A 27,874-nucleotide genomic window follows, 5' to 3' on the forward strand; every position below is an offset into this window, starting at 1 on the left:
ATCATCATTACTACTACAGTACTATACCACCACAACCATCATCATTACTACTACAGTACAATACCACCACTATCATCATCATTACTACTACAGTACTATACCACCACTACCACAACCATCATCATTACTACTACAGTACTACTACCACCACTACCACAACCATCATCATTACTACTACAGTACTATACCACCACTACCACAACCATCATCATTACTACTACAGTACTATACCACCACTACCATCATCATTACTACTACAGTACAATACCACCACTACCATCATCATTACTACTACAGTACTATACCACCACTACCACAACCATCATCATTACTACTACAGTACTACTACCACCACTACCACAACCATCATCATTACTACTACAGTACTATACCACCACTACCACAACCATCATCATTACTACTACAGTACTATACCACCACTACCACAACCATCATCATTACTACTACAGTACTATACTACCACTACCACAACCATCATCATTACTACTACCACCACTACCATCGTGAATTATTCAGTGTCTCTCAGGCTACGGCAGGTAGATACATATTTGGCTACAATAGGAGCCGTTGCTCCTTCACCTATGAGCAGGTAGATACATATTTGGCTGCAATTGGAGCCATTGCTCCTTCACCTATGAGCAGGTAGATACATATTTGGCTGCAATAGGAGCCGTTGCTCCTTCACCTATGAGCAGTTAGATACATATTTGGCTGCAATAGGAGCCGTTGCTCCTTCACCTATGAGCGTCTGTTGTTTTTCCTCTGGGTTTAATAAGATCAAATGTGGAATAAATGTAGTCATTTCTGTGAATAATGAATCTCTTGGTGAGGATTATATTTCTCCCAGTAAAGGAGAAAGTGCATCTCTGTTTCTACCTCCCCTGTCATTGCAGTGACCACATACACACTCCTCTTTGTGTAGCCATGTCTTTTTTATGTCTGCCGGTTTCTATTGCCAATCGGTGGTCACTCAGCCTGTACTTGGTAAGGATCTGTCTCTGCATCGTATCTCTGACAGAGTAGAGATAATCAATTTCAATTTAAGGTGCTTTATTGGCATGGTAAACATATGTTTACATCGCCAAAGCAAGTGAAATAGATAATAAACAAAAGTGAAATAAACAATAAAACATTTACAGTAAACATTACACTCACAAAAGTTCAAAAATAATAAATACATTTCAAATGTCATATTATGTATATATACACAGTGTTGTACCGATGTGTAAATAGTTAAAGTACAAAAAGGGAAAATAAATAAACATAAATATAGGTTGTATTTACAATGGTGTTTGTTCTTCACTGGTTTCCCTTTTCCTGTGGCTACGTTGGTCTCGATATGAATACTCCTCGCTTGGTGGACGAAACAACGCTACCTGCTGGAGGAGACAGATTTTGGGCCAAATTTTACCCCTCTTGTTTCGCCTTTTTCCGCTCTGGTCGAGCTGAGATTTTAACTACTGGAGTTCAAATCTCAGCTAGAGTTTGGTTTGCATGTCTGTTTATGTTGGTAGACCTACAAAGGTTGGTGCTATACATTTTTGTGGTAAATGTTTTTTGTATTTTTTGCTTTTTATTTCGCAGGTGCACTTGATGCAGTTGTAATTGGACCAGCTACTAATCAGTAAGCAAAATCATATGCCGTCACTGTAACAAAACAAATACTCGTTATTGACATATTAAAAGAATATAAATAGTCACTGACACAGAAAGGATGAAAGTGGTACCCTAATTTCCTCGTGTACCCCCAAACCATCACATCCCAGTGCTTTACTAGCCAGCTACATTTCTTGAATCTGTCTCCCCCTCCCGTCTCCTCTCCTCGATTATTTTCCACTCAGTTGCTCGCAGTTTAAAATGGCGGCGTTGACTAACGCCGAGTCCCCACCGCCCGTCTTCAACGGTGACACGATGGACCGAGACCCGGAGCGGGAGCGGGGACTGGAGGAGCTGGGAGCCTGCCTCGACCCAGCCTGTTCGGTGGGGATCCCGGAATGTCCGCAGGACGAGGAGGTATGGACCGGGGGACGGGGGTAAAGCTGGGCATGGCGAGACGGGGGTACCGAGTGGAGGTTGCTGGATGGGGATCTTTAGGAAACACCGGCTGTAATATGGATCGTGGGGATGCATTGCAGGGGGCGAGATGATGCACTAAAATGGAAATGATTTCCATCACTAACGTGTCCTTCGTCCTCTTTGCATTTACCGTTATTCCCTAAGGTGCATTTTGCGTTAGACTACATTGATCAAGTTATATTTGTGTTATAGTCCGCTGACGGCAATGTTTATTTCAGGCCTGCCTATATTTCATTTGCTTTTCGAGTTTTTTTTCTCTCCAGCAGGTCTCTCTCTCTTTCTCTCTCTCTCTCTGCGGCGGCTGCTGCATCCAGCTCTCTGTTCGCTAGCTGGCACCGGCTGGCCTCAACCATCTACCGCGTACGGGTTGATAATGCCTCGTTTTATATCGATATAGCTAACTGACAAACTTATTTATATTTATAAACAATTCATCAGGGATTTACGGTTTTCGTCAATTCGATGCAGAGAACCCCTTCGTGGGCTGTCGACGGGAGCTGATATGTCGGTGCAAAGATCGGCTTTGTTTTGGTTGATAAAATGTACATTATTTTACAATATAAATCATTGATATGGAGGTTCATGCAGAATTATTAGCGCACGAATTGTAATAATCATACGCTAGCTAGGCCTCTTCCATCATCATGGCTCAAATTATATGCTCCTAGCTAACGTTACATTTATGTAAAGTTAAACCACATTTTTCAATAGCTATTTTCAAAAATATTTTTTGCTTTCAATGCAAGAAGGCCTGTATTGAAGACATTAAAATAAAGAACATCATGCAACCGTCAAAAGGTATTTTGTGAATGACATATCAGGATTATCCAATGGACCATAAAATAAAATGATGCCAACATCACAATTGCATCATATTGTATCTATTAGTCAAATAGAAAAGGCTGTAAATTGTGCAAAGGGCCAAACCAAAATCCTCAATCAATTCCCTGGCAGCTTTACTTTGGGACCTTGACTAACCTGCTGTTGATACTAGTGGTTTCTCTGGTTACAGTAGAACTCATAAACCAATTCACCTGGAATCCAGGTAATTAGATCAATTAGTAGGCCTAATTAGTCAGATTTTTTATACTCAGGTATACTCAGGTAGCTCAATTTTCTCCTTCCCAAAAGTGCTTGACTGATGTTATTGTATGCCTTCTCAATAAATGGAATATCTTTGTTGAAATTTTGTCTGCGCGGGATATCTGCAAATCTTCAGGATATCTTCCAAGCTGAGTGAATAATGTTGTCCCCCATTCAGCAGTCAATAGAATCAAACAGAATTCAAATAGAATGCACATAGAATCAAACACAATTCAAATAGAATGCACATAATCAAACACAATTCAAATAGAATACACATAGAATCAAATAGAATGCACATAGAATCAAACACAATTCAAATAGAATGCACATAGAATCAAATAGAATGCACATAGAATCAAACAGAATTCAAATAGAATGCAAATAGAATCAAACATAATCCAAATAGAATGCACATAGAATCAAACATAATTCAAATAGAATGCACATAGAATCAAACAGAATTCAAATAGAATGCACATAGAATCAAACAGAATTCAAATAGAACAGTTAGTAGTAGCCAAAGTTCTAGAGCCTGTAGTATTTTTTGAAACCTCCAGCTTGGGGCAGGATGTGTCCATGTTTAGTTCATACGTGCATAATCCACGCGCAAAAATTACTGTCTTACCTCAATTAGCCACGGAATCCCGAGTTTGAAAGCGACAGTATTTCTGGAACCTGTGTCCCCCCCCCCCCCCCCCCCCCACGTCAGCTAGCCCCCAAGCAATTTGATTTCTAGCCAATGAGCTTCAGCCCCTCGTCATTTGAGTGACAACGAATCAAGATGCGGAGTGGAGAGAGGAATGACGTGGTGCACATATCTGTTCCGATGTGACGTAGGACGCTATTGGCTAGTGAGCGCTACTTTCAGAACTACTGGCTAAAGAGTACCGGAGAATCTCTTTAATGGTCATAGAATCAGAGAATGTCATTGAATTTGAAAAGTACCGGAGAATCTCTTTTTAATGGTCATAGAATCAGAGGATCCCCATAGCATGATGCTGCCACCACCATGCTTCACCGTAGGGATGGTGCCAGGTTTCCTCTAGACGTGACGCTTGGCATTCAGGCCAAAGAGTTCAATCTTGGTTTCATCAGACCAGAGAATCTTGTTTCTCATAGTCTGATAGTCCTTCAAGTGCCTGTTTGGCAAACTCCAAGCGGGCTGTCATGTGCCTTTTACTGAGGAGTGGCTTCCGTCTGGCCACTCTACTATAAAGGCCTGATTTGTGGAGTGCTGCAGAGATGGTTGTCCTTCTGGAAGATTCTCCCATCTCCACAGAGGAACTCTGGAGCTCTGTCAGAGTGACCATCGGGTTCTTGGTCACCTCCCTAACCAAGGCCCTTCTACCCCGATTGCTCAGTTTGGCTGTGCAGCCAGCTCTATGAAGAGTCTTGGTGGTTCCAAACTTCTTCCATTTTAAGAATGATGGAGGGCACTTGGGGACCTTCAATGCTGCAGACATTTTTTGGTTCCCTTCCCCAGATCTGTACCTCGATACAATCCTGTCTCAGAGCTCTACGGACAATTCCATCAACCTCATGGCTTGGTTATTGTCTGACATGCCCTGTCAACTGTTGGACCATATATATAGACAGGTGTGTGCCTTTTCAAATCATGTCCAATCAATTGAATTTACCACAGGTGGACTCCAAGTTGTAGAAACATCTCAAGGATGATCAATGGAAACAGGATGCACCTGAGCTCATTTTCAAGTCTCATAACAAAGAGCCTGAATACTTATGTTAATAAGCTATTTCTGTTTTGTTTTTAATACATTTCTAAAAACCTGTTTTGGCTTTGTCATCATGGGGTATTGTGTGTAGATTGCTGAGTATTTTATTTATTTTAATCGATTTTAGAATAAGGCTGTAACGTAACAAAATGTGGGAAAAGTCAAGGTGTCCGAGTACTTTCCCGATGTCACTTTACATATATATAAATTAATTTGTGCTCATAAAGTTTGATCAGAGTATCAAACTGTTACGTAGCTTACGATCCTTTTGATCCTTTTCAATGACACCTCTAAAATGCTAGAAAGGATTTGGTTTTTGGCTTTTCAAGACAGCCCTAATGTCCAATCAAGTCATGTTCTGAATATCTGAGGGCAACGGAGGGCCTTGTCTTCGTTCTAGGCCTACTCTCTGGATGTACAGACGCTTCCATGCATTTAACCAGTGACGGGGAAGGTTGGTGTGACTGGTTATTTTAGGATCCATGGCCCACAGGTAGAGACACTGGTTTATGAAGCATTTTCTCACATTGAACACGTTTATTAACTGAAGGGCTCTGAAGAGGAATTGGTTTGTTATGGTGGTATTACTGTCTATACAAAGACGAGTGTTGCATGCATAGGCATTTTGTCCGGTGGTTGTTGTGTGAAAGACATGGCTGAGGGTGGAGAGGAGGCTGACCCCCACTCTCCCAGGGTGGAGAGGAGGCTGACCCCCACTCTCTCCCAGGGCGGAGAGGAGACTGACCCCCCCCCCACTCTCTCCCAGGGCGGAGAGGAGACTGACCCCCCCCCACTCTCTCCCAGGGCGGAGAGGAGACTGACCCCCCCCCACTCTCTCCCAGGGAGGAGAGGAGACTGACCCCCGCTCTCTCCCAGGGCAGAGAGGAGACTGACCCCCCCCCCCCCCGCTCTCTCCCAGGGCGGAGAGGAGACTGACCCCCCCCCCCCCGCTCTCTCCCAGGGCGGAGAGGAGACTGACCCTGGCCATGACCCCACTCTTTTGACAGTCAGTTGTGTAATGATTTGTATTTTAATGTTGACAGTCAGTTGTGTAATGATTTGTATTTTAATGTTGACAGTCAGTTGTGTAATGATTTGTATTTTAATGTTGACAGTCAGTTGTGTAATGATTTGTATTTTAATGTTGACAGTCAGTTGTGTAATGATTTGTATTTTAATGTTGACAGTCAGTTGTGTAATGATTTGTATTTTAATGTTGACAGTCGGTTGTGTAATGATCTGTATTTTAATGTTGACAGTCGGTTATGAAGTCGGGGACGCAGTGAAGAGTAACAACAAGTAGCTTAGTCTTCCTCTACTAGTGTCTAATGGCTGCTTCCAAAACGGCACCCTAGTCCCTTTTTTAGCCTAGTGCTCTACTTTGGACCACGATCCACAGGGACCCATAGTGCACTACTTTAGACAAGAGCCCTATGTAGGGAATGGGGCTCTGGTCTATAGTAGTGTACTATATAGGGCTCTGGTCTAAAGTAGTGCACTATGTAGGGAATGAGGCTCTGGTCTATAGTAGTGTACTATATAGGGAATAGGGCTCTGGTCTATAGTAGTGCACTATATAGGGAATGGCGCTCTGGTCTAAAGTAGTGTACAATATAGGGCTCTGGTCTAAAGTAGTGCACTATATAGGGAATAGGGCTCCATTTGGAACAGAGACCTGCTAAGCCTCTGCAATGTGTATAGTCACCATCTCAGTCAATGTAATTAGGCTATATAACGGTATGATGTGATGTTTATAATTAAAGTGTGTGTGTGTGTGTGTGTGTGTGTGTGTGTGTGTGTGTGTGTGTGTGTGTGTGTGTGTGTGTGTGTGTGTGTGTGTGTGTGTGTGTGTGTGTGTGTGTGTGTGTGTGTGTGTGTGTGTGTGTCCTTAGATCTGGAATATCAAACAGATGATCAAGCTGACACAGGAGCACTTAGAGGCACTACTGGACAAGTTTGGAGGAGAATGTAACCCTCCGTCCATATATCTGGAGGTGAGTTACACTGAGGAGAATGTAACCCTCCGTCCATATATCTGGAGGTGAGTTACCCTGAGGAGAATGTAACCCTCCGTCCATATATCTGGAGGTGAGTTACCCTGAGGAGAATGTAACCCTCCGTCCATATATCTGGAGGTGAGTTACACTGAGGAGAATGTAACCCTCCGTCCATATATCTGGAGGTGAGTTACACTGAGGAGAATGTAACCCTCCGTCCATATATCTGGAGGTGAGTTACACTGAGGAGAATGTAACCCTCCGTCTGTGTGTGTGTGTGTGTATATATAGATTCAGTACCAGTCAAGTTTGGACACACATACTCATTCCATGGTTTTTCTTTATTTTTACTATTTTCTACATTGTAGAATAATAGTGAAGACATCAAAACCATGAAATAACACATATGGAATCATGTAGTAACCAAAAAACTGTTAAACAAATCCAAATATATTTTATGTTTGAGATTCTTCAAAGTAGCCACCCTTTGCCTTGAAGACAGCTTTGTACACTCTTGGTGTTCTCTCAACCAGCTTCATGAGGTAGTCACCTGGAATGCATTTCAATTAACTTGTGTGCCTTGTTAATTTTTGGAATTTCTTTCCTTAATGTGTTTGAGCCAATCAGTTGTGTTGTGACAAGGTAGGGGTGGTATACAAGTCCATATTATGGCAACAACAGCTCAAATATTCAAAGAGAAACTACAGTCCATCATTACTTTAAGACATGAAGGTCAGTCAATCCGGAAAATTTCAAGAACTTTGAAAGTTTCTTCAAGTGCAGTCGCAAAAACCATCAAGCTCCATGATGAAACTGGCTCTCATGAGGACCACCACAGGAAAGGAAGACCCAGAGTTACCTCTGCTGCAGAGGATAAGTTCATTAGAGTTAACTGCACCTCAGATTGCAGCCCAAATAAATGCTTCACAGTGTTCAAGTAACAGACACATCTCAACATCAACTGTTCAGAGGAGCCTGCGTGAATCAGGCCTCCATGGTCGAATTGCTGCAAAGAAACCATGACTAAAGGACACCAATAATAAGAAGAGACTTGCTTGGCCAAAGAAACACAAGCAATGGACATTAGACCAGTGGAAATGATGAGTCCAAATTGGAGCTGTGTGATTCCAACCGCCGTGTCTTTGTGAAACGCAGAGTAGGTGAACGGATGATCTCTGCATGTGTGGTTCCCACCGTGAAGCATGGAGGAGGTGGTGTGGTGGTGCTTTGTTGGTGCCACTGTCTGTGATTTATTTAGAATTCAAGGCACAGTTAACCATCATGGCTACCACAGCATTCTGCAGCGATACGATATGCCATCCCATCTGGTTTGTGCTTAGTGGGACTATCATTTGTTTTTCAACAGGACAATGATCTCACACACCTCCAGGCTTTGTAAGGGCTATTTGACCAAGAAGGAGAGTGATGGAGTGTTGCATCAGATGACCTGTCCTCCACAATCACCCGACCTCAACCCAATTGAGATGGTTTGGGATGAGTTGGACCGCAGAGTGAAGGAAAAGCAGCCAAAAAAGTGCTCAGCATATGTGGGAACTCCTTCAAGACTGTTGGCAAAGCATTCCAGGTGAAGCTGGTTGGGAGAAATCGAAGAGTGTGCAAAGCTGTCATCATGGCAAAGTGTGGCTACTTTGAAGAATCTAAAATATATTTTGATTTTGTTTAACACTTGTTTTTGGTTACTACATGATTCCATATGTGTTATTTCATAGTTTTGATGTCTTCACTATTATTCTACAATGTAGAAAATAGTCAGAAAAAAAGAGAAAAAAACCCTGGAATGAGTAGGTGTGTCCAAACTTTTGACTGGTTATGTATGTATGGATGTTTTAAATAATGTGTGTATTGTCTCTGTAGGCCTATGAGGAGTACACCAGTAAACTGGATGCTCTACAGCAGAGGGAGCAGCAGCTCCTGGAGGCTATGGGAAACGGGACAGACTTCTACTCCTCCTCTCCTACGCCCCCCTCCCTCCTGGATGGGGGTTTGAGCTGTTCTGGGGGCACTCAGTTCCTTCTCCCCTCCGCCCCCAACACCCTGGCTGTCCTTCAGACCCCTACAGACGGACGGGCCAATCCCCGCTCCCCTCAGAAACCCATCGTCAGGGTGTTCCTGCCCAACAAACAGCGGACCGTGGTGAGTAACGGGGTGGTTATAATACATATACCACTTGGCGTAGGCTATGGGAGGGTTTAGGGTGGCTGCGTTAGGGTGGCTATGGGAGGAGTTAGGGTGGCTATGGGAGGAGTTAGGGTGGCTATGGGAGGGTTTAGGGTGGCTATGGGAGGGGTTAGGGTGGCTGTGGGAGGGGTTAGGATTTAGGGTGGCTGTGGGAGGGGTTAGGATTTAGGGTGGCTGTGGGAGGGGTTAGGGTGGCTGTGGGAGGGGTTAGGGTGGCTGTGGGAGGGGTTAGGGTGGCTGTGGGAGGGGTTAGGGTGGCTGTGGGAGGGGTTAGGGTTTAGGGTGGCTATGGGAGGGGTTAGGGTGGCTGTGGGAGGGGTTAGGGTGGCTGTGGGAGGGGTTTAGGGTGGCTATGGGAGGGGTTAGGGTGGCTGCGTTAGGGTGGGTTAGGGTGGCTATGGGAGGGGTTAGGGTGGCTGCGTTAGGGTGGGTTAGGGTGGCTATGGGAGGGGTTAGGGTGGCTGCGTTAGGGTGGGTTAGGGTGGCTATGGGAGGGGTTTGGATGGCTGCGTTAGGGTGGGTTAGGGTGGCTATGGGAGGGGTTAGGGTAGCTGGGTTAGGGTGGCTATGGGAGGGGTTAGGGTGGCTATGGGAGGGGTTAGGGTGGCTATGGGAGGGGTTAGGGTGGCTATGGGAGGGGTTAGGGTGGCTATGGGAGGGGTTTGGGTGGCTATGGGAGGGGTTAGGGTGGCTATGGGAGGGGGTTAGGGTTTATGGTGGCTATGGTTAGGGAGAGTTGGCCTGTCCTATATTGATGATATTAGACAATAGTTAGGGTGAGTTGGCCTGTCCTATATTGATGATATTAGACAATAGTTAGGGTGAGATGGCCTGTCCTGTATTGATGCTATTAGACAATAGTTAGGGTGAGATGGCCTGTCCTGTATTGATGATATTAGACAATAGTTAGGGAGAGATGTCCTGGGCCTCTGCTGTGCAGGTGGCAGCATACTCTCTACCGCTGTAATTGTTTCACTCTTCATTGCGTTGATGCATTTCTTCATCGTATGGAACGTCAGTTTAAAAACCACAGTCTTTTGCCATAATTCCTCCCCGGTGTTGTAATTATACATTTAGTTTCCTGTTCTGTTTTTTACTGGAAGGTCAAGTCTTCATTAGTGTTATGCTACACAATGGGGGTTTAGCTTAAAGGACAGATGACTCAGCTACAGGACTTAGGGTTGTGATGCTAGGCTAGTAGATACAGGACATAGGGTTGTGATGCTAGGCTAGTAGATACAGGACATAGGGTTGTGATGCTAGGCTATTAGCTACAGGACATAGGGTTGTGATGCTAGGCTATTAGCTACAGGACTTAGGGTTGTGATGCTAGGCTATTAGCTACAGGACTTAGGGTTGCGATGCTAGGCTATTAGCTACAGGACTTAGGGTTGCGATGCTAGGCTATTAGCTACAGGACTTAGGGTTGCGATGCTAGGCTATTAGCTACAGGACTTAGGGTTGCGATGCTAGGCTATTAGCTACAGGACTTAGGGTTGCGATGCTAGGCTATTAGCTACAGGACTTAGGGTTGTGATGCTAGGCTATTAGCTACAGGACTTAGGGTTGCGATGCTAGGCTATTAGCTACAGGACTTAGGGTTGCGATGCTAGGCTATTAGCTACAGGACTTAGGGTTGCGATGCTAGGCTATTAGCTACAGGACTTAGGGTTGTGATGCTAGGCTATTAGCTACAGGACTTAGGGTTGCGATGCTAGGCTATTAGCTACAGGACTTAGGGTTGTGATGCTAGGCTATTAGCTACAGGACTTAGGGTTGTGATGCAAGGCTATTAGCTACAGGACTTAGGGTTGTGATGCTAGGCTATTAGCTACAGGACTTAGGGTTGTGATGCTAGGCTATTAGCTACAGGACTTAGGGTTGTGATGCTAGGCTATTAGCTACAGGACTTAGGGTTGCGATGCTAGGCTATTAGCTACAGGACTTAGGGTTGTGATGCTAGGCTATTAGCTACAGGACTTAGGGTTGCGATGCTATTTGCTCATTGACAGTAATAAGCATAGCTCTGTTGACATCAGTGTGATTGGGAGCCCAGTCTGTGTCTTGGTAGAAGTACGCTTGGTTCTCTACTGTAGTGCTGTGGCCTACTCCTCTATCGCCATTCACACTTCAACATGACATTGAACTAATGCAGAGTAGTGTTGTCACTGTATCAGAATGTTGTATTTGAACGGTAAAACTTTATAGATGTTTTAAAAACTGGGTAAATCAAGATGTCGACCGGGTCTTATTCACAGTACAGGTGAATGCATATTATTCAATAGGAGTGTGACATGTATTGAGTTATTCAGCTTGTTTATAGCTGATTTCATATACAGCTAACCAACAAACCCTTCTGTTTAGGACCAGTGGTATCTTCCGTTTAGGACCAGTGGTATCTTCCGTTTAGGACCAGTGGTATCTTCCGTTTAGGACCAGTGGTATCTTCCGTTTAGGACCAGTGGTATCTTCTGTTTAGGACCAGTGGTATCTTCCGTTTAGGACCAGTGGTATCTTCTGTTTAGGACCAGTGGTGTCTTCCGTTTAGGACCAGTGGTGTCTTCCGTTTAGGACCAGTGGTATCTTCTGTTTAGGACCAGTGGTATCTTCTGTTTAGGACCAGTGGTGTCTTCCGTTTAGGACCAGTGGTATCTTCTGTTTAGGACCAGTGGTGTCTTCCGTTTAGGACCAGTGGTGTCTTCTGTTCAGGACCAGTGGTATCTTCTGTTTAGGACCAGTGGTGTCTTCCGTTTAGGACCAGTGGTGTCTTCCGTTTAGGACCAGTGGTATCTTCCGTTCAGGACCAGTGGTATCTTCCGTTTTAGGACCAGTGGTGTCTTCCGTTTAGGACCAGTGGTGTCTTCCGTTTAGGACCAGTGGTGTCTTCCGTTTAGGACCAGTGGTATCTTCCGTTTAGGACCAGTGGTGTCTTCCGTTTAGGACCAGTGGTGTCTTCCGTTTAGGACCAGTGGTGTCTTCCGTTTAGGACCAGTGGTGTCTTCCGTTTAGGACCAGTGGTGTCTTCCGTTTAGGACCAGTGGTGTCTTCCGTTTAGGACCAGTGGTGTCTTCCGTTTAGGACCAGTGGTATCTTCCGTTTAGGACCAGTGGTATGTTCTTGCATTGTAAAGTGTTCCAGCCTCTCTGGATGGTTTCAACATCTCTACACCATCGGAAATATACTTTCCACCTTCAGAAATGAACCGAATCACATCGCACGGAGCGTAGACATCAGTTCAACGTCTAGTTTGGATTTACTTCTTGTTGAGTTGTATATTTTAAGTCTTTTTAATTTAAAAGTTAGGTGGGGGGGGGAAAGAAGATATTTCTTGGACAACATTTTACAAATCCAATCAGTTTTCCATGTTCAGTCAACATCATCACATTAGATTTTAGATTACATTAGATTACATTAGATTAAATCACATTAGACATCACCTCATATTTCGGGGGGTTGAAATAACGTGGAAACAATGTTGATTCAACCAGTTTTTGCCGTTGCGGGATATTGGTCAAATGATTTGAACATATTGGACCATGCATATAGCCTATGTACAGTTGAAGTTTACATACACTTAGGTTGGAGTCATTAAAATTAATTTTTCAACCACTCCACACATTTCTTGTTAACAAACTATAGTTTTGGCAAGTCGATTAGGACATCACAAGTAATTTTTCCAACAATTGTTCACAGACAGATTATTTTACTTATAATTCACTGTATCACAATTCCAGTGGGTCAGAAGTTTACATACACTAAGTTGACTGTGCCTTTTAAACAGCTTGTAAAATTCCAGAAAATTATGTTATGGCTTTAGAAGCTTCTGATAGGCTAATTAACATAATTTGAGTCAAATGGAGGTGTACCTGTGGATGTATTTCAAGGCCTACCTTCAAACTCTTGCTTGACATCATGGGAAAATAAAAATAAATCAGCCAAGACCTCCACAAGTCTGATTCATCCTTGGGAGCAATTGCCAAACGCCTGAAGGTACCACGTTCATCTGTACAAACAATAGTACGCAAGTATAAACACCATGGGACCACGGAACTGTCATACCGCTCAGGAAGGACACGCGTTCTGTCTCCTAGAGATGAACGTACTTTGGTGCGAAAAGTGCAAATCAATCCCAGAACAACAGCAAAGGACCTTGTGAAGATGCTGGAGGAAACGGGTAGAAATGTATCTATATCCACAGTAAAATGAGTCCTATATCAACATAACCTGAAAGGCCGCTCAGCAAGGAAGAAGCCACCGCTCCAAAACCGCCATAAAAAAAGTCAGGCTGCACATGGGGGAAAATATTGTACTTTTTGGAGAAATGTCCACTGGTCTGATGAAACAAAAACGGAACTGTTTGGCCATAATGACCATCGTTATGTTTGGAGGAAAAAGGGGGAGGCTTGCAAGCCGAAGAACACCATCCCAACCGTGAAGCACGGGGGTGGCAGCATCATGTTGTGGGGGTGCTTTGCTGCAGGAGGGACTGGTGCACTTCACAAAATAGGTGGCATCACGAGGCAGGAAAATTATGTGGATATATTGAAGCAACATCTCAAGACATCAGTCAGGAAGTTAAAGCTTGTCGCAAATGGGTCTTCCAAATGGACAATGTCCCCAAGCATACTTCCAAAGTTGTGGCAAAATGGCTTAAGGACAAAGTCAAGGTATTGGAGTGGCCATCACAAAGCCCTGACCTCAATCCTATAGAACATTTGTAGGCAGAACTGAAAAAGCGTGTGCGAGCAAGGAGGCCTACAAACCTGACTCCATTACACCAGCTCTGTCAGGAAGAATTGGCCAAAATTCACCCAACTTATTGTGGGAAGCTTGTGGAAGGCTACCCAACACTTTTTGACCCCAAGTTAAACAATTTAAAGGCAATGCTACCAAATACTAATTGAGTGTATGTAATCTTCTGACCCACTGGGAATGTGATGAAGGAAATAAAAGCTGAAATAAATAATTCTCTCTACTACTATTCTGACATTTCACATTCTTAAAATAAAGTCCTGATCCTAACTGACCTAAGACAGGGAATTTTTACTCTGATTAAATGTCAGGAATTGTGAGAAACTGAGTTTAAAATATATTTGGTTAAGGTGTATGTAAACTTCTGACTTCAACTGTATGTGGTCTATACCTGCTGTTCAGTCCCTGAAACTAACTGTATGGTTCCTCTCTGTCTGTCCCAGGTCCCAGCCCGCTGTGGCATGACAGTCAGAGACTCTCTGAAGAAGGCTTTAATGATGAGGGGACTAATCCCTGAGTGCTGTGCTGTCTACAGGATACAGGACGGGTAAGACACACACACACACACACACACACACACACATACACACACGTATACCTTGGCCAAATGATAAAATGTATTTTATATTCCACATTCTGTCAATTGATGCTCCTGTACAACTCTGTAATCGTTTCAGCACAGTGGAGACCAGTTATAGGTCAATGTACAGTACACACTGTAAGGGGTCAATGTACAGTACACACTGTAAGGGGTCAATGTACAGTACACACTGTAAGGGGTCAATGTACAGTACACTGTAAGGGGTCAATGTACAGGTACACTGTAAGAGGTCAATGTACAGTCACACTGTAAGAGGTCAATGTACAGTCACACTGTAAGAGGTCAATGTACAGTACACTGTAAGGGGTCAATGTACAGTACACTGTAAGGGGTCAATGTACAGGTACACTGTAAGAGGTCAATGTACAGTCACACTGTAAGAGGTCAATGTACAGTCACACTGTAAGAGGTCAATGTACAGTCACACTGTAAGAGGTCAATGTACAGTCACACTGTAAGAGGTCAATGTACAGTCACACTGTAAGAGGTCAATGTACAGTCACACTGTAAGAGGTCAATGTACAGTCACACTGTAAGAGGTCAATGTACAGTCACACACTTGCACAAATTCCGTTTTATTTTATTGTACTTTGTTGAACGAGGTAAATCATTGAGAACACATTCTCTCTTACAACATCAACCCACATGTGTACTAGACTCCACCACAACCCAGTGAACTCCACTTCCTGTCTCCTGTAACAACAACAACCCACATGTGTACTAGACTCCACCACAACCCAGTGAACTCCACTTCCTGTCTCCTGTAACAACAACAACCCACATGTGTACTAGACTCCACCACAACCCAGTGAACTCCACTTCCTGTCTCCTGTAACAACAACAACCCACATGTGTACTAGACTCCACCACAACCCAGTGAACTCCACTTCCTGTTTCCTGTAACAACAACAACCCACATGTGTACTAGACTCCACCACAACCCAGTGAACTCCACTTCCTGTCTCCTGTAACAACAACAACCCACATGTGTACTAGACTCCACCACAACCCAGTGAACTCCACTTCCTGTCTCCTGTAACAACAACAACCCACATGTGTACTAGACTCCACCACAACCCAGTGAACTCCACTTCCTGTCTCCTGTAACAACAACAACCCACATGTGTACTAGACTCCACCACAACCCAGTGAACTCCACTTCCTGTTTCCTGTAACAACAACAACCCACATGTGTACTAGACTCCACCACAACCCAGTGAACTCCACTTCCTGTCTCCTGTAACAACAACAACCCACATGTGTACTAGACTCCACCACAACCCAGTGAACTCCACTTCCTGTCTCCTGTAACAACAACAACCCACATGTGTACTAGACTCCACCACAACCCAGTGAACTCCACTTCCTGTCTCCTGTAACAACAACAACCCACATGTGTACTAGACTCCACCACAACCCAGTGAACTCCACTTCCTGTCTCCTGTAACAACAACAACCCACATGTGTACTAGACTCCACCACAACCCAGTGAACTCCACTTCCTGTCTCCTGTAACAACAACAACCCACATGTGTACTAGACTCCACCACAACCCAGTGAACTCCACTTCCTGTCTCCTGTAACAACAACAACCCACATGTGTACTAGACTCCACCACAACCCAGTGAACTCCACTTCCTGTCTCCTGTAACAACAACAACCCACATGTGTACTAGACTCCACCACAACCCAGTGAACTCCACTTCCTGTCTCCTGTAACAACAACAACCCACATGTGTACTAGACTCCACCACAACCCAGTGAACTCCACTTCCTGTCTCCTGTAACAACAACAACCCACATGTGTACTAGACTCCACCACAACCCAGTGAACTCCACTTCCTGTCTCCTGTAACAACAACAACCCACATGTGTACTAGACTCGACCACAACCCAGTGAACTCCTCTTCCTGTCTCCTGTAACAACAACAACCCACATGTGTACTAGACTCCACCACAACCCAGTGAACTCCACTTCCTGTCTCCTGTAACAACAACAACCCACATGTGTACTAGACTCCACCACAACCCAGTGAACTCCACTTCCTGTCTCCTGTAACAACAACAACCCACATGTGTACTAGACTCCACCACAACCCAGTGAACTCCACTTCCTGTCTCCTGTAACAACAACAACCCACATGTGTACTAGACTCCACCACAACCCAGTGAACTCCACTTCCTGTCTCCTGTAACAACAACAACCCACATGTGTACTAGACTCCACCACAACCCAGTGAACTCCACTTCCTGTCTCCTGTAACAACAACAACCCACATGTGTACTAGACTCCACCACAACCCAGTGAACTCCACTTCCTGTCTCCTGTAACAACAACAACCCACATGTGTACTAGACTCCACCACAACCCAGTGAACTCCACTTCCTGTCTCCTGTAACAACAACAACCCACATGTGTACTAGACTCCACCACAACCCAGTGAACTCCACTTCCTGTTTCCTGTAACAACAACAACCCACATGTGTACTAGACTCCACCACAACCCAGTGAACTCCACTTCCTGTCTCCTGTAACAACAACAACCCACATGTGTACTAGACTCCACCACAACCCAGTGAACTCCACTTCCTGTCTCCTGTAACAACAACAACCCACATGTGTACTAGACTCCACCACAACCCAGTGAACTCCACTTCCTGTCTCCTGTAACAACAACAACCCACATGTGTACTAGACTCCACCACAACCCAGTGAACTCCACTTCCTGTCTCCTGTAACAACAACAACCCACATGTGTACTAGACTCCACCACAACCCAGTGAACTCCACTTCCTGTCTCCTGTAACAACAACAACCCACATGTGTACTAGACTCGACCACAACCCAGTGAACTCCACTTCCTGTCTCCTGTAACAACAACAACCCACATGTGTACTAGACTCCACCACAACCCAGTGAACTCCACTTCCTGTCTCCTGTAACAACAACAACCCACATGTGTACTAGACTCCACCACAACCCAGTGAACTCCACTTCCTGTCTCCTGTAACAACAACAACCCACATGTGTACTAGACTCCACCACAACCCAGTGAACTCCACTTCCTGTCTCCTGTAACAACAACAACCCACATGTGTACTAGACTCCACCACAACCCAGTGAACTCCACTTCCTGTCTCCTGTAACAACAACAACCCACATGTGTACTAGACTCCACCACAACCCAGTGAACTCCACTTCCTGTCTCCTGTAACAACAACAACCCACATGTGTACTAGACTCCACCACAACCCAGTGAACTCCACTTCCTGTCTCCTGTAACAACAACAACCCACATGTGTACTAGACTCCACCACAACCCAGTGAACTCCACTTCCTGTCTCCTGTAACAACAACAACCCACATGTGTACTAGACTCCACCACAACCCAGTGAACTCCACTTCCTGTCTCCTGTAACAACAACAACCCACATGTGTACTAGACTCCACCACAACCCAGTGAACTCCACTTCCTGTCTCCTGTAACAACAACAACCCACATGTGTACTAGACTCCACCACAACCCAGTGAACTCCACTTCCTGTCTCCTGTAACAACAACAACCCACATGTGTACTAGACTCCACCACAACCCAGTGAACTCCACTTCCTGTCTCCTGTAACAACAACAACCCACATGTGTACTAGACTCCACCACAACCCAGTGAACTCCACTTCCTGTCTCCTGTAACAACAACAACCCACATGTGTACTAGACTCCACCACAACCCAGTGAACTCCACTTCCTGTCTCCTGTAACAACAACAACCCACATGTGTACTAGACTCCACCACAACCCAGTGAACTCCACTTCCTGTCTCCTGTAACAACAACAACCCACATGTGTACTAGACTCCACCACAACCCAGTGAACTCCACTTCCTGTCTCCTGTAACAACAACAACCCACATGTGTACTAGACTCCACCACAACCCAGTGAACTCCACTTCCTGTCTCCTGTAACAACAACAACCCACATGTGTACTAGACTCCACCACAACCCAGTGAACTCCACTTCCTGTCTCCTGTAACAACAACAACCCACATGTGTACTAGACTCCACCACAACCCAGTGAACTCCACTTCCTGTCTCCTGTAACAACAACAACCCACATGTGTACTAGACTCCACCACAACCCAGTGAACTCCACTTCCTGTCTCCTGTAACAACAACAACCCACATGTGTACTAGACTCCACCACAACCCAGTGAACTCCACTTCCTGTCTCCTGTAACAACAACAACCCACATGTGTACTAGACTCCACCACAACCCAGTGAACTCCACTTCCTGTCTCCTGTAACAACAACAACCCACATGTGTACTAGACTCCACCACAACCCAGTGAACTCCACTTCCTGTCTCCTGTAACAACAACAACCCACATGTGTACTAGACTCCACCACAACCCAGTGAACTCCACTTCCTGTCTCCTGTAACAACAACAACCCACATGTGTACTAGACTCCACCACAACCCAGTGAACTCCACTTCCTGTCTCCTGTAACAACAACAACAACCCACATGTGTACTAGACTCGACCACAACCCAGTGAACTCCACTTCCTGTCTCCTGTAACAACAACAACCCACATGTGTACTTGACTTGACCACAACCCAGTGAACTCCACTTCCTGTCTCCTGTCTCAGAGAGAAGAAGCCTCTTGGCTGGGACACAGACATCTCCTGGCTGACGGGGGAGGAGCTACACGTGGAAGTGCTGGAGAACGTCCCTCTGACCACACACAACTTTGTGAGTATGACTGGAACTATGGAATTGGTACTAGACTTTCATATGACTGGTCAGGGGTGCAGCCGTGGGTGGGCCTGGCTGCCACGTGGGTGGGCCCATGCCCTCCCAGGCCCACCCATGGCTGCACCCCTGCCCAGTCATATGAAAATCTAGTACCACTTGGGAGTCAGGCCCAGCCAATCAGAATTAGTTTTTCCTCACAAAAGGGCTTTATTACAGACAAAAATACCCCTCAGACTTATGGTAGAGAAATGAACATTAAATTCTCTGGCAACAGCTCTGGTGGACAATCCTGCAGTTAGAATGCCAATTGCACACTCCTTCAAAACTTGAGACATCTGTGAGATTGTGCTGTGACAAAACTGCAATTTTTTTTAAAAAGAGGGCCTTTTATTGTCCCCAGCACAAGGTGCACCTGTGTAATGATCATGCTGTTTAATCAGCTTCTTGATATGCCACACCTGTCAGGTGGATGGATTATATTGGCAAAGGAGAGATGCTCACTAATAAGGATGTAAACAGATTTTTTTACACAACATTTGAAAGGAAATAAGCTTTTTGTGTATATGGAACATTTCTGGGATTATTTATTTCAACTCATGAAACATGGAACCAACACTTTTTTTAAATGTTGCGTTTTTATATTTTTGTTCAGTGTAGAACTATGGAACTAGAATTATGGAACCAGCTGAGACGGGGATGGGATGTTACTGGGAAAACCCACTGGAAAGACTAACTAGGTGGACAAACTGTCCAAACAGTGCAAGGTTCAGTCCATTGTTGAGTTGACCCTCGTGTTTGTTTCTGGCCGTGCAAATAAACTGTTTGTTAGATCAGAGCGAGTTCATTCACTGAAGAAAAGAGCAACTATATACATCCAATGGCCTCAATGATTGGAACACCTGCATTCACAATGGCACGTGCATTTACTGTATGTTACACGGAGGCAGAAAGAGGAGAGGCAGAAAGAGGAGAGGCAGAAAGAGGAGAGGCAGAAAGAGGAGAGGCAGAAAGAGGAGAGGCAGAAAGAGGAGGGGCAGAAAGAGGAGGGGCAGAAAGAGGAGGGGCAGAAAGAGGAGGGGCAGAAAGAGGAGGGGCAGAAAGAGGAGGGGCAGAAAGAGGAGGGGCAGAAAGAGGAGGGGCAGAAAGAGGAGGGGCAGAAAGAGGAGAGGCAGAAAGAGGAGAGGCAGAAAGAGGGCTCCTAGATGGAAAGATCTTGTTTTAGCATGGGACATCGCCTTTGAGGGCTTCCACCATTTTTTTTTTTTTAATTAGTCAACTGTGTTTTGAATCCAATGGGTTGGATTCCCATATGATCGGAGCATTGTCTTCTTCAAATTGGATTGCCTTTTTGGTTTTGTAAATGTCTTTTAAGCTATATCACTGCCATCTAGTGGCCACAATACATTTTATGGCGAGATTTGGTTCAGGAGTCCAGCAGGTGGCGGTAAATAATCAATGTTAACTTTACACTTTTTGTTTCAAACACAATAGAAGAAGAAAAATGGACTACTTAAAAATGGAGATGGCCTCAACGGCACATAGAAAGACCACTCATCTTTGTATATCTCTGTAGTATCCTTAAAGGCTTCTTAGAGTTACGATTCATGAGACTTAAGTACGGTTTAGTATTTAATTGTAACTTATATTTACATTCTCTAATGCACCTGGCTTAAACTACCTGAAGCTTTCTTAATCATAGTTAAATAGGCAGACATAGGAAATAGCTACGGATAGCGGGAAGCAAACCCCCGTCTTGAGTCAATACTGCCATCTATTGGTCAACATAAATATACCAGGTTACTACAATCTCCATAGATGGGACAGAAGGTACAACCCACTTGCTCCCAAACGTTCCTGCTCTATTTTCTAACTGTCTCTCTCTATCTGTTTCTGTCTGTTCCCCAGGTGAGGAAGACGTTTTTTACGTTGGCCTTCTGCGATTTTTGCCGGAAGCTTCTGTTCCAGGGTTTCCGATGTCAGACGTGTGGCTATAAGTTCCACCAGCGTTGCAGCACAGAGGTGCCGCTCATGTGTGTCAACTACGACCAGCTAGAGTGAGTTAACGATCGATCAAATTAATCAATTCAACTCATTGGGGAAAGGGGATGGGCAGTTTAACTTGATGTGTAATGTAATTCTGTTGGTTTGCACGCAAGTGTTGTTTTTCCTTGTTTGAGACGGACGTTAGCTTGACCTGTCCCCGAGACGGACGTTAGCTTGACCTGTCCCCGAGACGGACGTTAGCTTGACCTGTCCCCGAGACGGACGTTAGCTTGACCTGTCCCCGAGACGGACGTTAGCGTGACCTGTCCCCGAGACGGACGTTAGCGTGACCTGTCCCCGAGACGGACGTTAGCGTGACCTGTCCCCGAGACGGACGTTAGCGTGACCTGTCCCCGAGACGGACGTTAGCGTGACCTGTCCCCGAGACGGACGTTAGCGTGACCTGTCCCCGAGACGGACGTTAGCGTGACCTGTCCCCGAGACGGACGTTAGCGTGACCTGTCCCCGAGACGGACGTTGGCCTGACCTGTCCCCGAGACGGACGTTGGCCTGACCTGTCCCCGAGACGGACGTTGGCCTGACCTGTCCCCGAGACGGACGTTGGCCTGACCTGTCCCCGAGACGGACGTTGGCCTGACCTGTCCCCGAGACGGACGTTGGCCTGACCTGTCCCCGAGACGGACGTTGGCCTGACCTGTCCCCGAGACGGACGTTGGCCTGACCTGTCCCCGAGACGGACGTTGGCCTGACCTGTCCCCGAGACGGACGTTAGCTTGACCTGTCCCCGAGACGGACGTTAGCTTGACCTGTCCCCGAGACGGACGTTAGCTTGACCTGTCGCCGAGACGGACGTTAGCTTGACCTGTCGCCGAGACGGACGTTAGCTTGACCTGTCGCCGAGACGGACGTTAGCTTGATCTCTACAGGTGTCCCAGTTCTAACCTGTATGTTGGGTCTCTACTGGTGTCCCAGTTCTAACCTGTATGTTGGGTCTCTGCTGGTGTCCCAGTTCTAACCTGTATGTTGGGTCTCTGCTGGTGTCCCAGTTCTAACCTGTATGTTGGGTCTCTACTGGTGTCCCAGTTCTAACCTGTATGTTGGGTCTCTACTGGTGTCCCAGTTCTAACCTGTATGTTGGGTCTCTCTTGCAGTTTGTTGCTGGTGTCCAAGTTCTTTGAGCACCACCCCATCACCCAGGAGGAGGTGTCATCAGAGGGCACCACCCCCGTGTCCGAGGCTTACCCGTCACTGCCCCCGTCCGACTCCACCGGGTGAGTCTCACAGCTGTCCTGATCCCGTTCTCACCTCGGCACAGTTGAAGGAAAGGAGACGAGGAGAGGAAGTCATTTTTAAGACTACTGAAACACAGACTTGATCATCTTATATCTCCTTGCTAGATTCAATGTAGACTGGAATCTCTGCTAGTGCTTTGCCACATGTCCCCAGTGAGATGACCCACCCTGTCCTCTCCTCTTAACCGCTCTCTGAAGCCAGGTTCCTGTCCCCGTCCAAGTCCATCCCCCCCAGAGTTTCAACCCCCATCCTCCCTGACCACTGACCTCTCTCTCTCTGACCCCCAGGTCCCTGTGCCATGCCAGTGTGTCCAAGTCCATCTCCATCCCCCCAGAGTTTCAACCCCCATCCTCCCTGACCACTGACCTCTCTCTCTGACCCCCAGGTCCCTGTGCCCATCCAAGTCCATCCCCCCCCAGAGTTTCAACCCCCATCCTCCCTGACCACTGACCTCTCTCTCTGACCCCTAGGTCCCTGTGCCACGCCAGTGTGTCCCCGTCCAAGTCCATCCCTATCCCCCAGAATTTCAGGCCCGGAGAAGAGGACCACAGGAACCAGTTTGGACAGAGAGATCGCTCGTCCTCCGCTCCCAACGTCCACATCAACACCATCGAACCCGTCAACATAGACGTGAGTCCAACATCCCCTTTTAGTCTGTGTGTGTGATTAGCTCAGACAGTCCCCCTGCTGGAGACAAGTAGTACTGCTAATGTAGAATGTGTATGTGCCAGCACTAGTGAAGGGGGTGCTCGTCTGGGTCAACTCGTGTACTGTAATGCTTGGCCAAATACCACATAGTAATCATAATTTTATTTATTTAACCTTTATTTAACTAGGCAAGTCAGTTAAGAACAAATTCTTATTTACAATGACGGCCTACACCGGCCAAACCCGGACGACGCTGGGCCGATTGTGCGCCGCCCTATGGGACACCCAATCACGGACGGTTGTGATACAGCCTGGAATCGAACCAGGGTGTCTGTAGTGACGCCTCTAGCACTGAGATGTAATGCCTTAGACCGCTGCGCCACTCGGGAACCCCTTAAAGAGATACTTAAAGAGGAACTGACAGCGTTTTTAACAACGTGAAATCTTAAAATCTTTTCATTTACACCCCAGAAAGAATATTATCCTTTTATGGTAATTTCACCTTTTCATAAATTTCATAGAATGTTTGGGCATTTGTGAAAATTCTATAGCAATATAGAGTGGGAAAGTGGCCATGTGTTTGGACAATTAATAGACACTGCAGTAAATAAATCATCTGTCTCATCCAGGACCAGAGTCCACGCAGACCGGTGCACCATAGCCAATCAGAGCTACAGTAGGCCTATATACAAACAAGCCATTTGCACAGAGGCCTGTCATCAGTCACTTTGAACTGGACTGTGTGTTTACAGGCAGTAGGGCCTGACATCATTCACTTTGAACTGGACTGTGTGTTTACAGGCAGTAGGGCCTGCCATCATTCACTTTGAACTGGACTGTGTGTTTACAGGCAGTAGGGCCTGTCATCAGTCACTTTGAACTGGACTGTGTGTTTACAGGCAGTAGGGCCTGTCATCAGTCACTATGAACTGGACTGTGTGTTTACAGGCAGTAGGGCCTGTCATCATTCACTTTGAACTGGACTGTGTTTACAGGCAGTAGGGCCTGACATCATTCACTTTGAACTGGACTGTGTGTTTACAGGCAGTAGGGCCTGACATCATTCACTTTGAACTGGACTGTGTGTTTACAGGCAGTAGGGCCTGTCATCAGTCACTTTGAACTGGACTGTGTGTTTACAGGCAGTAGGGCCTGTCATCATTCACTTTGAACTGGACTGTGTGTTTACAGGCAGTAGGGCCTGTCATCATATACTTTGAACTGGACTGTGTTTACAGGCAGTAGGGCCTGTCATCATTCACTTTGAACTGGACTGTGTTTACAGGAAGTAGGGCCTGTCATCATTCACTTTGAACTGGACTGTGTGTTTACAGGAAGTAGCAAAAGCGTGACTTTAGATCAATAGAACACATTCACCAAAATACACCTGAATGGATTTCTGTAAATATGTAAACACCACAGGAGTCCTCTTACATTTGGGAACTTTTACAGTCCTATTGATCAAACAACCACTAAAAGGCAGTCTCTCTCTCCCTCAGTTATACACATCAACAAGATCAACAGCTCATGCTAGCCAGAGAAAGATGAGCTTAACATCTACCGAAGTAACATTAAATAAACCCTCAAACTTTTTCACCTCATTGTTTGTCAAAATTGCACTGATAAATGATGGGGAATTGTAGCCTCCTCGTCTTTCTGCAGCTTGCCTGCCAACAATGCGTGCTTGTCCCAACCAAGCACACAAGCCAACTGGCTAAAGTTGGCTAGCTTGCTAACTAGCTAGCTACTTCCAGACACAAATTAGTAGCACCTTACTCTGACAATTTGACCCCACCTAGCAGAGCTGTTTTACATGTTATCTAGAGCGTTCTTGACTAAACTATTACTTACTTTGCCAACGTTTACTGACCCCGGTTATATTCAGCAGATGTTTCGCGTTAAGTTCATCAGTTATTCTGCGCTCTGAATTTACGAATGCGAGAGATATGCTAACTGGATAAGCCGTTCTAGTTCTTGCTAGCTTTACCCAATGACACCTGCATCTCTAGCTATGTATAGCCAACGAAAAAACAAACTTGACGGAAAAGTCAGTCACTCACCCACTCCTCCAATGACATCCTCCTAGCAGCTAGCTAAGTTTAGTCTCCGTTTTAGCTCGCTACATAAATAGGCTAGCGTATCTATCAGCCACATTATAATTGACTTGTGATCATTGGCCTTGCTAGTTTGATTGTATTGTCATTCCCAGCCTTAGTTACAGCTTTAGTTACAGCCTTAGTTACAGCCTTAGTTACAGCTTTAGTTACAGCTTTAGTTACAGCCTTAGTTACAGCTTTAGTTACAGCCTTAGTTACAGCTTTAGTTACAGCCTTAGTTACAGCCTTAGTTACAGCCTTAGTTACAGCTTTAGTTACAGCTTTAGTTACAGCCTTAGTTACAGCTTTAGTTACAGCTTTAGTTACAGCCTTAGTTACAGCCTTAGTTACAACCTTAGTTACAACCTTAGTTACAGCTTTAGTTACAGCTTTAGTTACAGCCTTAGTTACATTCGTCAAGTTTTTTTCCCAAAATATTGAGCCATTGAAACTGAGACAGTGCATTCCGTATGGTACCAGGGCCGCTGTGATTTACAACAGAGACGGTGCATCCCGAATGGTACCAGGCCTGCTGTGATTTACAACAGACGGTGCATTCCGTATGGTACCAGGCCCGCTGTGATTTACAACAGAGACGGTGCATTCCGTATGGTACCAGGCCCGCTGTGATTTACAACAGAGACGGTGCATTCCGTATGGTACCAGGCCCGCTGTGATTTACAACAGAGACGGTGCATTCCGTATGGTACCAGGCCCGCTGTGATTTACAACAGAGACGGTGCATTCCGAATGGTACCAGGCCCGCTGTGATTTACAACAGAGACGGTGCATTCCGTATGGTACCAGGCCCGCTGTGATTTACAACAGAGACGGTGCATTCCGAATGGTACCAGGCCCGCTGTGATTTACAACAGAGACGGTGCATTCCGTATGGTACCAGGCCCGCTGTGATTTACAACAGAGACGGTGCATTCCGTATGGTACCAGGCCCTCCTTTTCAACCTGATAGCAATATGTTTGGGCCACCAAGTAATGTATTGGTGAATTATATTAATCACACATTGAACTGCATCCATCTATTCTGCCTTCAATGCCTTTTAGTGTACGTCATTTTGAGTCAAATATAACTTATTTTTAAAACCTCTTTTTATAAAGTTGCTTTTGTAGCATAAACTGGGACATTTGATATTTTTTGGGACTAATATAATTTGTCTGTTTTCATATCTGCAAAGTAGTTAAAACGTTGTCAGTTCCACTATACCAGCTACCAAGATAGAAGCCCAATCTGTAGCGTTTGTCTGGAGTCTAGATTGACTAGCAGTCTTCACAGTATTGCGATTCTCTCTGTTATTTCCTCTCTCTCTCTCTCTCTTTCAGGACTTGATTCGAGACCAAGGTTTACAGAGGTCAGACGGAGGTAAGGAAGCGATCATCATCAGTAATTTAATCAACAAGTCAGCCCCCACCACATCCTGCATCTGTGTTCTCTTGTTTTACAAGGCCCTTGAAACTCATTTTGTCCAGTCAGAATTTTATTTCTACAAGTCTTGTTGATGCATATTCAGAATATTTGTCCTTAGACTGTTAAAACTCTGTCCCTTTTTTAAGGAGACTTCCCCTTTAAGAGAGCCATCTACCCTTTTTATTCCCCTAACATTCTCTGATTTCCACTGCCCATCCATGCTCCCTCTGAAAGAGTGTAGACTACTTACTATGGGGCCAGTCTCAAATGGTACCCTATTCCCTATCTAGTGCACTACTTTTGGCCAGTGATAATGTGTGGAAAAACTCCCTAACTTTCTACTGGTCCATGGAGCCAGATTCATGCATTCCCCTCATTGGCAGTCATTGGGCTCTGGCCAGAAGTAGAGCACAGTACAGTGACTAGGCGTCCATTTTGGATCGAGCCTACAGTAGGTACCATAGAGAATTGGGGTCAGGTGGGCCCAGTAGCTGGTCTTCAGGGCCAGTGATCCTGCTGTGTCTGTCTCTCTTCCCCCCCTGCAGCCCCCCCCTTGCAGACCCACCCACCCGCCCGCTGCTTGAGGAAGCACCGAACACGGACCTCAAGCCCCCTCCTATACTCCTACCCCAATGACATAGTCTTTGATTTTGAGTCCGAGCCTGTGTTCCGAGGTAGCTAGGCCACTGTGGCGTGCCTCTGTGTGTGTTGTGGTGATGTGTGTGTATTGTGGTGATGTGTGTGTATTGTGGTGATGTGTGTGTGTCCTCACCTCCCAGCTGTGTTTTGGCCCTCCCACTGTTCACCTTTTGTTTCGCTCATCACTCTCTATCCTTACGTTTTCTCTCACTACCATGATCCCTCACACTGTCACTACCGACCGCCCCCCTCTGCTTCCAAAACTCTCATATGGGAGGGTTTTTGTGTTCAGGGCCTGTGTCCACAAAGCATCTCTGAGTAGGACTGCGGATCTAGGGTCTGTCCGTATATTCTGATACATTATGATCTAGAAGGGAGAACAGATACTACTCTGAGAGGAAATAGGAAAGTACACTATACATGTATAGAACATTTTATAAATGTCCTCAACTGACATACCAGTTGACAGTGTACTGTATTGACTGACTGTAGTTGACGATGTACTATATTGACTGTAGTTGACGGTGTAATGTATTGACTGACTGTAGTTG

At 45.5% G+C, this 27,874-nt stretch overlaps 1 protein-coding gene across 1 annotated transcript in view; it reads left to right on the plus strand.

The window, feature by feature from the left end:
* The first annotated feature begins 1,873 nt into the window (after positions 1–1,873).
* The window catches only part of braf (B-Raf proto-oncogene, serine/threonine kinase), a 50,690-nt gene continuing 24,689 nt past the window's right edge, over positions 1,874–27,874 (plus strand). The window contains exons 1-9 of the mRNA XM_038996830.1: positions 1,874–2,034; positions 6,809–6,910; positions 8,789–9,067; positions 14,308–14,411; positions 19,115–19,217; positions 21,126–21,274; positions 22,376–22,495; positions 22,988–23,147; positions 26,600–26,639. Coding sequence (XP_038852758.1) covers positions 1,879–2,034; positions 6,809–6,910; positions 8,789–9,067; positions 14,308–14,411; positions 19,115–19,217; positions 21,126–21,274; positions 22,376–22,495; positions 22,988–23,147; positions 26,600–26,639 — 1,213 coding nt within the window. The 5' untranslated portion in view covers positions 1,874–1,878. The remainder of the gene's footprint in view (positions 2,035–6,808; positions 6,911–8,788; positions 9,068–14,307; positions 14,412–19,114; positions 19,218–21,125; positions 21,275–22,375; positions 22,496–22,987; positions 23,148–26,599; positions 26,640–27,874) is intronic.

This window comes from Salvelinus namaycush, chromosome 6 (genome assembly GCF_016432855.1).
Source record: "Salvelinus namaycush isolate Seneca chromosome 6, SaNama_1.0, whole genome shotgun sequence".
In the NCBI taxonomy this organism is placed as follows: Eukaryota; Metazoa; Chordata; class Actinopteri; order Salmoniformes; family Salmonidae; genus Salvelinus; species Salvelinus namaycush.